Raw genomic sequence first — 15,364 nt, 5'->3', positions numbered from 1 at the left:
CAAAAGGGGCCTGAAGTATCCTCAACATGGAGGATTGAGGAGAATCCTAAAGGAGAATGTGGTAGAAGCAAGAGAGTATCCAAGGAAGGAATAACTCCCGTCAAGGATCAGAGGGGATCATATGTATGGAGCCAATGGATATAAGTGTGATAAGAAGTGAGTACTTCTCAACAGTTTTCACCAGGAAGAAATATCTGAAGGCTGGAGAGTTGAGGAGATTGGTACATTGATATTCTGGAGCTCTGTACCAGGAAGGAGGAAGTACTAGAAATATTGGAGCTCAATGGGTGGTAGAAAAATCCCCAGGGCCGATGGCATTTATTCCAGGATGCTAAGACAGGAAATTGCTGGCACTCTGACAGAGATTTTTGTATCGCAGATGAGGTGTCCCCTTATTTTAAAAGGGTAGAAAGGATAAACCTGGAAACTACAGGCCAGTAAATCTTACTTCAGTGGTAGGGAAGTTGTTGCACAAAGTTTTGCGGAATAGGATTAATTTTTATTTGGAAAGACGGATTGATTAGGAGGGGGTCAGTGTGGTTATGTGCTTGAGAGATCATGTCTTGTGAATCTGATTGAGCTTTTTGAGGAAGTAAATTGGAAAATATATGAACGCAGAATGGTAGTAGTAATTAACATGGACTTCAGTAAGGGTTTTGTCAAGATTTCACATGCTAGGTCGTCCAGAAGGTTAAGTCACAAAGAATCATTTTATCATTATAATGTTATATAATAATGTTATTATAATATCATTATATCATATTGTAATTATATAATATTATAATAATGAGTTATATCATTAGTTACAGATTTTAGTGAAAACATCCATCTACTACTGCACTTACCCAGACAGTTATGGATCCATTTTGTTAGAGTAGTGGTGGATGGGTGTTGTAATTAATGATACACCACAGGGATCAGTGCTGGGACATTTGTTGTTTATTACGTATATAAATTACTTGGATGAGAATGTAGTTGGAATTATTTGTAATTTTGCAGATGACACAATAATTGGTAAGCAATAAATAGCGAGGTTATCTGCAGATCATAGATCAGCTGAAATGTTGGCCAAAGGTGTAGTAGATAGGTGTGATGTCAAATTCTGGTAGGACATATTAAGTAAATAGCAGAGATATTAAGAGTGTTAATGTACTGAGAAACTTTGGCATGCAAACTCATAGCTCTCTGAAAGTAACAGCACATGTGGATAGCGTAGTGAAAAGGCCACTGGTTATGCGTCTTCCTAGGTATTGAGTGTGAAAGCTGGGACATAGTGTTTCAGTTACATGTTGCATGTAACAATGGTCAGACCCACTGGGTGGTGCCAGCAATGGCTATCTCGCCAACAATCTGCCTGTCCCTTTCTTTGTTGTTTTTTTAGTATGTATTAAATGCATGTTCTTAGTGTTCTTTAGCTTGTTTTATGTGGGGGGTGGGGGAGGGGTTGGGGGAAACTTTTTTAAATCTCTAACCTTGACGGAGATGCGATTTATTTCCATATCGTATATCCATCCGCTCTGCGGCCGAACATCGAGGAGTGGAGGCCTTTACTGGAGACCGACTTCGGGAGCTCCAGCCGCATGAGCCTGCGGACTTAACATCGCGACACGCAGTCTCTGATTAGAGACCGACTTTGGGAGCTCCAAGCCACTGGAGCTTCGATCACCCCGATGCAGGAGCTTTGATCACCCCGACGTGGGAACTACAATCGCTCCGACGTGGGGGCTTCGGTCGCCCCGACGTGGGGGCTTCAACCGCCAGCTGCGGGATCTTCAATTGCCCCGACTGCGGATGGTTCGACTGCCCCAACAGCGGGAGAAAAATGAGGGAAGAAGATTAGACTTTATTGCCTTCCATCACCTTGGGGAATGTGGGGAATCCGCTGTGGTGGATGTTTATGTTAACTTTTATGTATTTGTGTGTCTTGTTGCTATTTTTCAGTATGGCTTCATGATAATTCGCATATAAGACTGTACCTTAGTTGGTACACGTGACAATATAAGACCTTTGAGACATTTGAAACCTTTAGTGTGTACAGTTCTGGTCACCACACTACAGGTCAGATGCAGTAGCTATAAAGAGAGGTGCACAAGATATTTACCAGGATGTAATCTAGAATGGAGGGTTGTAGTTAGGTGATTAAATAGCCTGTGTTTATTCTTATTTGAACATAGGAAGCTCAGAGAAACCTGACAAAAGTTTATAAAATTGTGAGGGACATGGATAATCAGAATTTTTATCTCAAAAGTAGGGGAGTCTAGGAGAGAAGTAGGGGAGTCTTATAATTGAGAGGGGAGAAATTTAAAAGACATCTGAGTGGTGATTAATATCTAGAACAAGCTTCCAGAGGAGATGGTAGGAGACAGATACAATTGTGCCATTGAAAAGACACTTGGACATGTGCTTGGATAGAAAAAGCATAAAGGGATATGGATTGAATACAGGCAAATTGGATTAGCGTTGATAATCATTACAATCGGCATGGACGAGGAGCGCCAAAAGGGCCTGTTTCTGTGCTGTACAACTCTATGACTAAGATCTTGCTTTCACAGTATTGTATCCAATATACCACAATTTCAAAGCTGCCAGACACAAAATTCCTCCACTTGCCCGGCAGCCCTCTTTTCATAATATGCACACATCTTTCAAACTTATCGACACTGTTCTCAAAACCAATTAAGTTCTAGATTTCCACCAATACTGATATTCGCAGTTTGCTGTCACTTGGCCCCAGCCCCCTTGTTCTGTCAAGCCCTGCACAGGTCACTACTAAAACATAGGAATCATATCTTAATATCCATTTCCAAATGCTAACAAGCCACAGGCCACCATGACATTCCTGACAGATTCCAGAATAACCTAATGCCATCAAAGAGCTGGAACCCAATTACAGTTTCTGAATCCCTCAGTCCAGTTGGCAAAAACTTGTGTGCACCAGGCTTTCAGACAGGTAAGAGGAAAATAAAAGAACAGATACAATTGAAGTGAGTGAGTTACTATTTCAAGGAAGATACAACAGGGTTATGCAACTCAGCTTTCAAATCACTAGCAAACGTTTCAGAATTTACCTTTTTCAAACAACCAAAACCAGAATATTATACAGTCATACTGTGTAAGTACAGATCCTTTGGCTCACTGAGTTTGCACTGACCATCAAACTACATTTACTCTAATTTTACACTAATCCCATTCATTGCCAGGTATAAGTTCCATCATTTATTGTCAGTGGAGTAATTCGTAGCTGAAAGAGACTGTTAACCGATAGAGTGATTGTACTTATAAGAAAATCATTGGAAACTGCTGTTTTGCCAGGTCTATCCTTAGAGTTTCCCTTGCTCCATCACTGGAACTTTGGCACATATAACCCATATCTGTAAGAAGAGGACACAAAGTGCCGGAGTAACTCAGCAGATCAGACAGCATTTCTAGAGAAAGTGGATAGGTGACGTTTCAGGGCGAGACCCTCCTGCAGACTGTGAATTCACCTTAATTCTTCTGTGAATGGAGGTTTTTAGGATAGGTTCCACTGGTAGAAAGCTATCAATAATAGTTTCATTCTTTCACCCCTATTGTTCTTACCTTCTCGTATGATTCATGAGTTCGACTTTGAACCAGGCTCGAATTCAGTGCCCAGGAAGCAGGCAGCAGGATTTTTACATCTGAGAAGTAAAGTTGATATTTCGTCGCTTGGTAGAGGTAGTTCGAGGCTTCAGTCACCATTTCCTGCAAAACAAACTCAGAATTAGAAGGTAATTCCTGGCTTTTAATCACCTGGAGAGAGGGAAAAAGAACATAAAATTACGCTTTTAATTCTCACCAAATCCGATAGTAACACACAATATAAATAACATCTAATGAACAAAAACAATGGAAATAGATTATTTCAAACATCATCTCACCTGAATGCTTTCAATAAGCTTGTCGTTATATTGGACACTGGGATTTATTGCAAATACAATGTCTTGGTATCCATTATTGACCAGTGTAACCCTGGAACATTTTATAACGCAAATAGACAGGAGATAGCAGAACACCAAACTTGGTACTTGCATGGTTGTAGCACTGACGTATTTTCTGCTTGAGCAAACTTCCCGCAATGCAAGTAATAGATCTGGCAGTTCCACCTACTTCTCAAGATGAATTGAAAAGGATTAGAGGAGGAGGTTGCACTAATACTGAGGAAATAATATAACATCGGACTAGAAGTTCCAACAATTTCCAAATAGGAGTTTACAATAATTAAGATGAAAATGAGATGCTCTGGAAAGAAAATTGAAATAACCAGGTAGCCAAGAGCAACGACAAATTTCAACACCACAGCTCTGCCACTTAGATGCTATAAAGTGCTGAATTGTTTGCCATATAGCAACTGATGGGACCTTGACCATGATTTCAATCTTTTGCACAAATCAGTTTCTCCCAGACTTGAGATATTTGTAGATCTTTCCCTAACATGCAATCTAACTGGGAGAATGACCAAAGGACCTACAGGGCAGGAGAAGATGCTGGAATTGGGAAGTGGAAAAAGAAGGCACTCAGCAGATGACTCTTTCCATGAAGGATTTTCGAGAAGCAATTCTCCCAACTGATAGCAAAGGAACAATGCATGAGGCAAAATATCACATTGAAATCTGTCAGCTGCTCTATGATAGTTCTTATCTCAGAATACTATATGTATGATTGTTAATGTTGCTGAGGCTATCATTTGGTTTATCAAATCAAATCAAATGAAAGGAAATCAAATCGATGTCGGGACTTTCATATGAAGAAAGACTGGATAGACTCGGCTTGTACTCGGTAGAATTTAGAAGATTGAGGGGGGATCTTATAGAAACTTACAACATTCTTAAGGGGTTGGACAGGCTAGATGCAGGAAGATTGTTCCCGATGTTGGGGAAGTCCAGAACAAGGGGTCACAGTTTAAGGATAAGGGGGAAGTCTTTTAGGACCGAGATGAGAATACATTTTTCACAGAGAGTGGTGAATCTGTGGAATTCTCTGCCATAGAAGGTAGTTGAGGCCAGTTCATTGGCTATTTTTAAGAAGGAGTTAGATGTGGCCCTTGTGGCTAAAGGGATCAGGGGGTGTGGAGAGAAGGCAGGTACAGGATACTGAGTTGGATGATAAGCCATGATCATATTGAATGGCAGTGCACCTATTTTCTATGATTCTATGTTTCTATGTTAGAATTTATGTTTGTGAGCAGTGGGACCATTGGTCCTGGTATTATTTATTCCTACACCCAAATTTCCCAAGCAACTTTGATTTTGATCAAAGTGCATGGTAAACTACAGTTCGATACATATGACAGTAAACTCAACTTGACTTAACTTGACATGTCTAGACAGTTAACTTCTAATTAGAAACCCTTCATGCTGCCTTGGCAAGGCCAGCAGCATAATTAAGGACAAGTCGCATCCTGGCCGCTCCCTCTTCTCCTCTTTCCCATCAGGCAAAAGATATAGAAGTGTGGAAACGCACATCTTCAGATTCAGGGATAGTTTCTTCCCAGCTGTTATCAGGCAACTGACTCATCCTATCACAACCAGAGAGCAGTGCTGAACTACTATCTATCTCCTTGGTGATCCTCTGACTATCCTTGATCAGACTTTGCTGGCTTTACCTCGCACTAAACGTTATTCCATTATCATGCATCTATACACTGTGAACGGTTCGAGTCTAATCATGTACTGTCTTTCAGCTGACCGGATAGTAAACTTGACAATGAACTAAACTAAACTGAACTGAACTGAAAAGATTGCAAAATCCTGATGGGGAAGAAAGTTTGTCAATGTGAGAATGGCAGCATTTAATGTATGCACAAGAAGCACCGTAAACATTGTGTGTAGGAAAGAACTGCAGGTGCTGGTTTAATTCGAAGATAGACACAAAATGCTGGAGTAACTCAGCGGGACAGGCAACATCTCTGGAGAGAAGGAATGGACGACGTTTCGGGTCGAGACCCTTCTTCAGACAAGAAGGGTCTCGACCCGAAGCGTCACCCATTCCTGTTCCACAGAGATGCTGCCTGTCCCGTTGAGTTACTCCAGCATTTTGTGTCTACCACAAACAATGTGATTGATTGCAGATAACCTTAGCACTCTCTCAGTATTACATAAAATGCTAACCCAGATGACTGTTTCCAACACTGGACATTATGGTCAGGCTCTTTAGCCCATTGAGGCTGCACCAAACATCAACGCTTGTTTCACACTAGCCCTACGAAAATCCTATTTAATTTTTTCTCCCAACATTCTCTTGTATTTTCCCTGAATTCTATCAATATCCAAAACAATAAGGGTAATATGCAGTAGCCAATTAAGCTATCAACCTGCATATCTTTGGGATGTGGGAGAAAACTGGAATGCCAGGAGGAAGCCAAGGTGACCAAAGAATAGAATGAGCAAAGTTCACACAGATAGCACCCAAGGTGGGGATTGAACTCTGGTCTGTGGTGCTGTTTTACTAGCTGTGTCACAGTACCGCCCTAGGAAGATAATAATGTCAACCGTGGGGAAAATGTTGGGATCTATGAATAATGTTGCAACAACAGAACATCTTAAAAATAGTAAAATTATTAGAGTCAGTGTAGAGTTATGGTATAGCAGCATTTTTTTAAACTAATCTGCAGCGGTTCTTCAAGAATGCAATCGTAATAACCTTGGGGTCCTACCGCATAGAAACAGGCCTTTGGGCCCGACTCCTCCATGCCAACCAAGATGCCCCATGTTATCCAGTCCCATTTGCCACATTTGGCCCATATCCCTCTATCCCTTTAAACCTTTGCTGTCCAGCATTCCAAAGCCTTCTTCACTACCTCACTACCTGTATGCCACTTTTCGGCAACTATGTGTGGGTACTCCTCGATCTAGCTACTCCACAACGCTGCTCGGAGCTCTATCATTCACTGTGAAGATCTTGCCCTGGTTCAATTTCCTAAAATGAAAAGCATCTCACTTATCTGAAATAAACTCCATTAGCCATTTGTTACCCCACTTGCCAAGCTGTTCAAGATACCCCTGTAATTGTTAATAACCAGCTCCACTGTGGAAGATACCACCTATTTTAGTTTCATCTGCAACATTTCTGATCATGCCTTGTACATTCGTATCCAAATTGTGAATAGAGATGGGATAGGAAATAAGGAAAAGGAACATAAGAATTACAATACAATACAATACAATACAATTTATTGTAATTTGAGCCTCAGTGAGGCTCAAACAAAATTCTGTTTCCACAGCCATACAAACAAAGACAATTCCTAGACATACACACAATTTAGTTCACACAAACATCCATCACAGTGGACCCACTGTGATGGAAGGCAAAGTCTTTTCTCTCCCCTGTTCTCCATGTCTCTCCCGATGTCGAAGCCCCAGGCGGGCGATGATAAGTCCCACGGCCATTTTAGCCCGTGCTGGGCGATTTACTGCCCCGCTCCCGGTCTAGAAGTCTCGAAGTTGGAGCCCCCGGCGGGCGCTGGAATGTCCCACGGCCATGAAGCCGTGCCGGGCGATGTATGACCCCGCTCCGGGTCGTTCCAACCCCGCGACACGGGCTGGAGAAGTCGCGTTGCGGGAGCTCCGGGAAGCGGTCTCTCCCCCCGGACCCGTGAGCTCCCGATGTCCCAGTCAACCGGACCTGCGGCTGCGTTGCTGGAGCCTCCGAGCCCCAGGAGTCGAGTCGCAGCAGCGAGTCACCACCGCTCCCCACGCTCCGAGGCCGGCCAGCCCCACGATGGTGAGTAGTCCGCAGCTCCGCAGTCTCCCAAGCCCCCGGGTCGTTCAGGTTGGAGGCCGCTCCACGGTGCTAGGCCCCAACGACAACGGAGACCCGACAGGGAAAAGGTCGGGTCTCCCAGACAGGGAAGAGATTTTAAACGGTTTCCCCCTGCCCCCCCCCCCCACCCGCCCCCCACCCCCACATATACACATTTAAAACCAGTTAAAAAACACCAAACACTACATTTAACATTGAGGAGGAATTGACTTGTTGGCCCTTTAACTTTGTTGCACTGTTCATCCAGATCAGGGAATGCTGCGTAGGTTTACGTGGTTAACTCCCGGAATGGCGGGACTGTCATATGCTGAGAGAATGGAGAGGCTGGGCTTGTATACTCTGGAGTTTAGAAGGATGAGAGGGTACTCATTGAAACACGCTAGAGGCAGGAAACATGTTCCCGATGTTGGGGGAGTCCAGAACCAGGGGCCACAGTTTAAGAATAAGGGGTAAGCCAGTTAGAACGGAGACGAGGAAAAACTTCTTCACATAGAGAGTTGTGAGTCTGTGGAATTCTTTGCCTCAGAGGGCAGCGGAGGCCGGTTTTCTGGATACTTTCAAGAGAGAGCTAGATAGGGTTCTTAAAGATAGCGGAGTCAGGGGATATGGGGATAAGGCAGGAAAGGGGTACTGATTGGGATGATCACCCATGATCACATTGAATGGCGGTGCTGGCTCGAAGGGCCGAATAGCCTACTCCTGCACCTATTGTCTATTGTCTAGTGTCTGTCATTGCGGACTAACAATCTCAAACATTTTTTTACTGCATTATTTCAATTTCCTTTGATTCTTTTAATTTCCAGAAATCTATCAATCTCCATTTGTATCACAGTCACGTCCTTAAAACTATCCATCTCCATCTCCAACTAGATTAAAGAGTAGATAATGGACAGGCAATGGTTCGCAATGAAAGAAATAAGACATGTTGAGAGCAAATATATTTTCCTTTAGTGCACAAAAGCATGTCAGGAAAGGGGCTCGAAAAAAAAATCTTGAAGATAAAGGATTATCTTGCCAGAGGTTATGGAGAGAAGGCAGGACAATGGGGTAGACGGGAGAGATAGATCAGCCATGATTGAATGGCGGTAGACTTGATGGGCCGAATGCCCTAATTCTATTCCTGTCACAATAATCTTATGATTATTAAGGTGCCATAAATGGCAGTAAGTTTAAAGATTTTGAGCATTTTGGAATTTAGTAATTGTTGACGAGGAAGTTGATAAGAAAAGAGAAAGTAGGATATAAGAAGAGCATAAAAGCAAACTGCATCGTTTGTGGCATAGATGTAAAATGGAAAAATGCCGGCAAGAGCTAAAGCCCTGTTTCATGGTGCGAGCTGACCCACGAGGTACCACGAGTGAAAGACTTGTGGTTGTGTACGAGATTCCAAGTGTTTGATCAAGAGTTTAACCGAGCTCCCACGGGTATGACAAGTTTGCCGTTTACTTGTCATTTCTGCGATGTTCCAAGTTCGGCTCCCGAGTTACTCTTGAGCCAACCCTGAATGAAGGTCTCTTTTAATAAGCAACAGTGTTAAAGAAGACATCTCCATCCTGCGGCTTTGATTTAAAGATAGAATTCAGCGCGGCCACATGTATTGATGGGGAAATGCGCACCGTCCAGTGCCAGAGCAGTTATACTTATGATTTGTTTGAAACACACATCATGTTGTTAGAACACCAGCAGGCGGAAGTTTGATATATTTTAATTGAATTTACTGCCAGGTCTACACACTGCGGGGAGACGGGAGATGAAATCTTTGAATGTGGACGGATGTGCACATCAGATTGTTGGGAGACGGATCTCAGGGTTCGCCTCCTGAGCTGCTTTGGTGCCCAGGTGTGAGTTGAGGTGGTTGGGGGGGGGGGGGTGGGGTGGTCAGGTTAAACTCACCCATTTGACAGAGGGAGAGGATTACGAGGATCCAGCGAGACTCGGACTACATGGCCACCACGCCTTGCTCCGACAACTTGTTGGATGTGGAGAGCCGAGACTGCCCCGCTGGTGGCCAACTTCCCCCTGCCCTCCGTCGCCCGCCACCAGACCGTATGACTGCCTGGGCAGCCTGAGGGTGGCAGATGCACGCGGAGAGACTGCTTGGGGAATACCTCACTCTGACTGTGATAGGGAGAGACAGAGGTGCGCGCGCGCGCACACACACACACATTGTGGAGTTCCTCTGACTGACTGACTGACTGTGTGTGGGTGTGGGGGGTGGAGAGCGAGAGAGAGAGAGAGACACACACGCACACAGGCAGCGTGGAGTACCTTTAACTGTGTGTGTGGGAGAGAGAGACAGAGGCAGACACACAAGAGGCAGTGTGTACCTCAGTCTGTGTGTGTGTGTAGGTTAGAGAGAGACACAGAGACAGTGTGGACCTCTGACTGTAGGAAGGAGAGAGACAGAGAGAGAGAGAGGCACCGAGGCTGTGTGGTGTCCTTCGACGTGACTGTGGGGGAGAGAAATAGCACACAGGACCTTGGTCTATCCGTGTGTGTGGGAGGGAAGAGAGACTAAGCAGAATACATCTGTTTTATTGTGTGTGGGGGGAGAAAGAGAGAGGTGGGGGGGGAAAGAGAGAGGTGGGGGGAAAAGAGAGAGGTGGGGGGAAAAGAGAGAGGTGGGTGGGAAAAGAGAGAGGTGGGGGGGAGAAAGAGAGAAATGGGGGAGACGTATATACACACACAAATCAGAGTTTTACTGTGTATGTGGGAGACACAGATGGACTGAGCACAGTACCTCGGTCTTACTGTGCGTGGGAGAGGGGGAGAAAGAGACGTACACTCACAGAGGCAGAGTCTCAGGCTGTGTGAGAGGGAGGAAGGGAGAGAGAGACCCACACACAAGGTGGATGTGAAATCACACCTGCCTGTTTCAGTGACAGGCACCCACCTGTTCCCACGGTAGACTCACGAGTCACTAAGGTAAACACACGGGCCACTACGTTCTTACAACGTGTTTAAATGTTTCAATTTTTAACTTCATCAGTACATTTTACTCGTGGAAAACTTTAAACATGTTTGAATTTTTTCAAGTTAACAAGTTTCACGGGTACCTGCCGTTAGCGCCACGAGTCGCTAAGTTGCGTCCACGATTTCCGACGTTCCCGCTACATTAATTGTACGTGATTACCACGAGTTAAATTTGTTTTAAACTCGGGGTACCTCGTGGGTCAACTCGCACCATGAGACAGGGGTTTTAATTGCATTCCTTCCTTATAAGGAACTGGCAGTAGTGTTAAAACATGCATTTGTTTTCACAGAATTCACCTAAAACCACCCAGAAATACTGGGAAATCAAAAGTCACAGTGTTTCTAGGAACTGTTTGGCTTGAGAATCGTTTGTTTCCTGCGATTGTTCTGCTGGAGAACTATTTGGTTCTTGGAACAACTGTGTGCATTGCCTTTTGAACTGTAGTCTTGGGGACTGCAAATGCTTTGACATTGCAGTGCTCTCCAAGAGCTAAAAGTGATAAGAGTTGTCTTTAGTAATGCGAATAGTTGCTTCATAAACAGTTTTCTCACACACATGGCTTGGATTAGAATCATAATGTAAAGCGTTCTGGCATATCACTCATCTAATCCAGAACATTCTGTGGAGGCCCAAGACTTGCCTCTTGTGTTTCCATATTGCATAGAAGTAGGCTATTCAACACATCCAGTGGCTTTCAGTATTACCTTTGTCCTTCTGATTCTGTGGTCTGAGCTGAATCTGTATACGGTTGTCAATTCACCGAATAACACACAGATTTGAGATGTGAAAGGAAACAGGAGGACTGGGGAGAAACACAACAGCCACACTGAAAACTTGAAAATTCCACTTGGACGGAAATCCAAGGTTCGGATTAAACCTGGGTTACTGCAGCAGTGTTGGTGTTCAATAAACCTTTCAAATTCACATATTTACTCCAATCTGATCGAAATTTGGTTATAAATTAGATTAAAGTTCCCATGGATATTAGTATAATCCTCTTTTTAATCTTATGGTTATTTGTCAGTAAATCCTTGGGTAGCTAGCTGTAACTGACAGAAAAAAAAAATAATGGGTTTTTTCAACAGAGATAAAGTTCTAGAAATGTCTAGAAACACTGAAGTTTGAAGTGCAGGTAGAAGTATCAGCTATTATATCGAGAGCAGAGTGTGTGTAGGATAGTGTTATCCTAAACCGAGGTACAGTGAAAAGCTTTTGTTCCATGCTAACCTGTCAGCGGAAAGACAATACATGATTACAATCGAGCCATTCACAGTGTGCAGATACATGATCATGGAATAATGTTTTGTGCAAGATAAAGGCAGTAAAGTCCAATCAAAGATTATATGAGGGTCACCAATGAGGTAGGGTAGGTTGTGGTAGGATGGTTCAGTGGCCTGATAACAGCTGGGAAGAAACTGTCTCTGAATCTGCAGGTGTGCGTTTTCACACATCTGTACCTTTTGCCCGACGGGAGAGGGGAGAAGAGGGAGTGGCCAGTGTGCGACTCATTCTTGATTATGCTGCAGAGTGTGTGTAAGATATAGTGAGGAGAGTTTGTTTAGCAAAAGCTAGATCATCTCAACCCATTGTGAACATTGGGTTTTGTCTAAAAAACTGATGCACTTCAATGCTGAGAAGTATATTCTGCACACTGTATCTTTCTCTCTGCTCTATCTAACGTACATGAGTTTGAGCTGATTGTATCAATGTATGGTATGTCTGATCTGTTTGGATAACATGCAAAACAAACCTTTTCACTGTACTACAGTACACGTGACAATAATAAATCTAAACCTACATGTAAGTACAATAAATAGTTTAGAATTCCACAATAACCCTCCCCATTGTTGATCAGACTGTATTGCCATACTTCTGGTTATTTAGTCGTTTATCTTTGCATATCTGAATATCAGTCCGCACCAGTTACAACTTTTTTGCAGTAGAATTAATACACAAAGGTTAAGTGGGATTCTCCCCGGAAAAAAACCAAACCCAAAATCAAGACAACACTATGCGTTTAAAATGAAATTCTGTGATTCTTGGCCAAAACAGCAAACTCTAAATAGCAGAGGGTAACGGAGAGACATAGAGGTTTCACAAGAGCAGATACTGGACATGAATGATGTAATGTTATCTTTCTATTCAATCGACACTCAATCCATCTCCATTTCTCAAGGTTGATATCCCAAACCAGACACAGTACTGAAGATGGTGTCTCAACTAGCAGTATACCATAATTTTAGCAACACGGCTTTTATTCTGTACTCCAAGCTCCTGTTTTATAAATTCAGGCATCTGCATATTTGTCATATATCAATGCATTCATTTGTTTCTTTTCTTTATCAGCATCCTACTCTGAGATAAGAAAGAGTGGCAAATTGATGCTGCCACGGGACAGTTTCTCCGGAGTTGAACTAGTTAATTTGACAAATTTGAAACCACAGCCATTTGGCTCCAAGGAAACATTTACAATTGTCACTGAAAATACAGAACTGAAGAACAGTACAAAGCACTACTTTGTCATCTGTGCTTATCATGAGAAACATACGTCTGCCGAGGTGTCCAATATAGCTGTGATTTCTGTCTTTGTGCCTTTGCATGAGGAACCAGACTGTAACTGCGTATCAAAGAGCATTTGGAGTGCAGTACTAGTCGCAGTTTATGTTTGATTGTTAGGATTACTGATCATGTTGCGCGCAAGTACAAGATAAGGACATTTGTAGAAGCAGTGGGAGTATACAAACGGAATGCATTTATTTAGGTTATTAATCCGAGGATTTACTTTAATCTGATTTAATTACGAGTGTTGGCGGCAAAGATTATTGGGATTCTCCAACATATTTTCGAAGGGTTCAATGGTCCTTTCCCAATAACTAGGAGAAATCCCTTGAAAATTCTGCCCTAATTAGTTTGCCCATCCTCGGGATGAGTAGGAAGTTTGTATAGTTTTGACTAGCGAAACCATGGTGAGAAATCACAGTGACCAATTCCGAGGCTCAAACATGAGCTCCCACCAATCTAACTCTATATTCAATGTTTTTGGGGGACTTTGCGTTTTCTACCGGGCTGGAATCTGTGCAATTGAATAAATTTGATGCAGTTCTGTACAAATAAACAAAACCTTCTGGTATGGCCTCATTGTTTTATTCATTTTCAGATATCACCTTTCAGAATTCATTACGGAGGTGCTTGGAACTTGCTTATTTCTTGGAGTGGGTCTTCATTACAGAGACATCAGGTGCCAAGGATTTAGGGTGTAGAAAGGAACTGCAGAAATTGGTTCATACCAAAGATGGACACAAAGTGCCAGAGTAACGTATCTCTGGAGAGAGATGCTCCATGACCCACTACAGCACTTTATATCTAACTAGGGATTTAGGTTTTGGTTTACTTTTGTCACATGTACCGAGGTACAGTGAAGGTTTTGCATGCTTTCTGATCAAATTATATAATACCATACATAAATACAATCAAGTCACACTCAAGTACAATAAGAGGAGCAAAGGGGAAGATACAGATTGCAGAATATTTGCCCGATGGGAGCAGGAAGAAGAAGGAATGACTGGGGTGGAACAAGTCTTTGATTATGTTTGATGGTTTTTCGAGGCAACTTGAAGTGTATGTGGAGTCAATGGTGGGTAGTTTGGCACTCATTAGAAAGTCTTAAAAAATCATGATCATTATATACTTTGTGTGGGACTATCAGAAAAATTGTACTAACCAGAGTTCACTGTTTAAAATATAATGACTCCGGAGTTTTGTGTTCCAAGAGGTAAACATCACCTTTAATGAAGCAAGTAATGGAAAGAAAACCATGTAAGCGTCTTCTACACAATCTTGATGGAGTAGAATTACATTCTTCTTTATCAATTTCACTCTTAAAATGGTCTCTCAAGCTCCAAGCAAGTCAATTTATGCTGCAATCATTCTCCTTGGACATTATTTTCAGGGTGGCATTGTGATAGGTTAGTGGACTCGTAATCGAGGGTATAAAATCCAGAGTTGTGATGTCAAAGTCCACTTTAGCACATTGTGAAATTTAAATTCAGTTCATTAAAGTAATCTGGAAGTTAAGATTTTGGGCAGCACAGTGGCACAACTGGTAGGGATGCTGCTTCATAGCACCGGAGACCCTGGGTCGATCCTGACCTCCGGTGCTGTCAGTGTGGAATTTGCACATTTCCCTGTGACCGCGTGGGTTTCCTCGAGGTGCTCCGATTTCCTCCCTTCTTGATACCCTTCTTGATAGGATTCTTTCCACAGTGCATCTGTAGAACTTGGTAAGGGTCGTTGGAGACATGCCACATTTACTTAGACTTCTATGGAATTAGAGGTGTTGATGTGCATTATTAGCCGAACATCAACATATTTGGGCTACGACAAATTATTAGTGATATTTACATCCAGGCTTGAATCTCGTGATCATCTCCACTTCAGCGCCATTGGTTTGGATTGAAAGATACAGCGTGGAAACAGGCCTTTTTTGGCCCACCAAGCCCACGCCTAAGGGCCTGTTTCCACGCTGTATCTTTCAATCAATCATCCATTCACACTATTTCTCACTTTCATATCTTCTACATATACACTAGTGGGAAGTTTACAGCAGCCAAT

General features: G+C 42.9%; 1 protein-coding gene across 1 annotated transcript in view; it reads right to left on the bottom strand.

The window, feature by feature from the left end:
* The window catches only part of LOC116977402 (calcium-activated chloride channel regulator 1-like), a 60,897-nt gene extending 47,509 nt beyond the window's left edge, over positions 1–13,388 (bottom strand). The window contains exons 1-4 of the mRNA XM_033027832.1: positions 13,302–13,388; positions 11,867–11,898; positions 3,900–3,990; positions 3,580–3,723 (exon numbers count right to left, since the gene is read on the bottom strand). Coding sequence (XP_032883723.1) covers positions 3,580–3,723; positions 3,900–3,990; positions 11,867–11,898; positions 13,302–13,388 — 354 coding nt within the window. The remainder of the gene's footprint in view (positions 1–3,579; positions 3,724–3,899; positions 3,991–11,866; positions 11,899–13,301) is intronic.
* Between the last annotated feature and the right edge of the window lie 1,976 nt (positions 13,389–15,364).

The sequence above is a fragment of the Amblyraja radiata genome, chromosome 10, assembly GCF_010909765.2.
Source record: "Amblyraja radiata isolate CabotCenter1 chromosome 10, sAmbRad1.1.pri, whole genome shotgun sequence".
Taxonomy (NCBI): domain Eukaryota; kingdom Metazoa; phylum Chordata; class Chondrichthyes; order Rajiformes; family Rajidae; genus Amblyraja; species Amblyraja radiata.
This window is presented reverse-complemented; position numbering and strand designations above follow the sequence as displayed.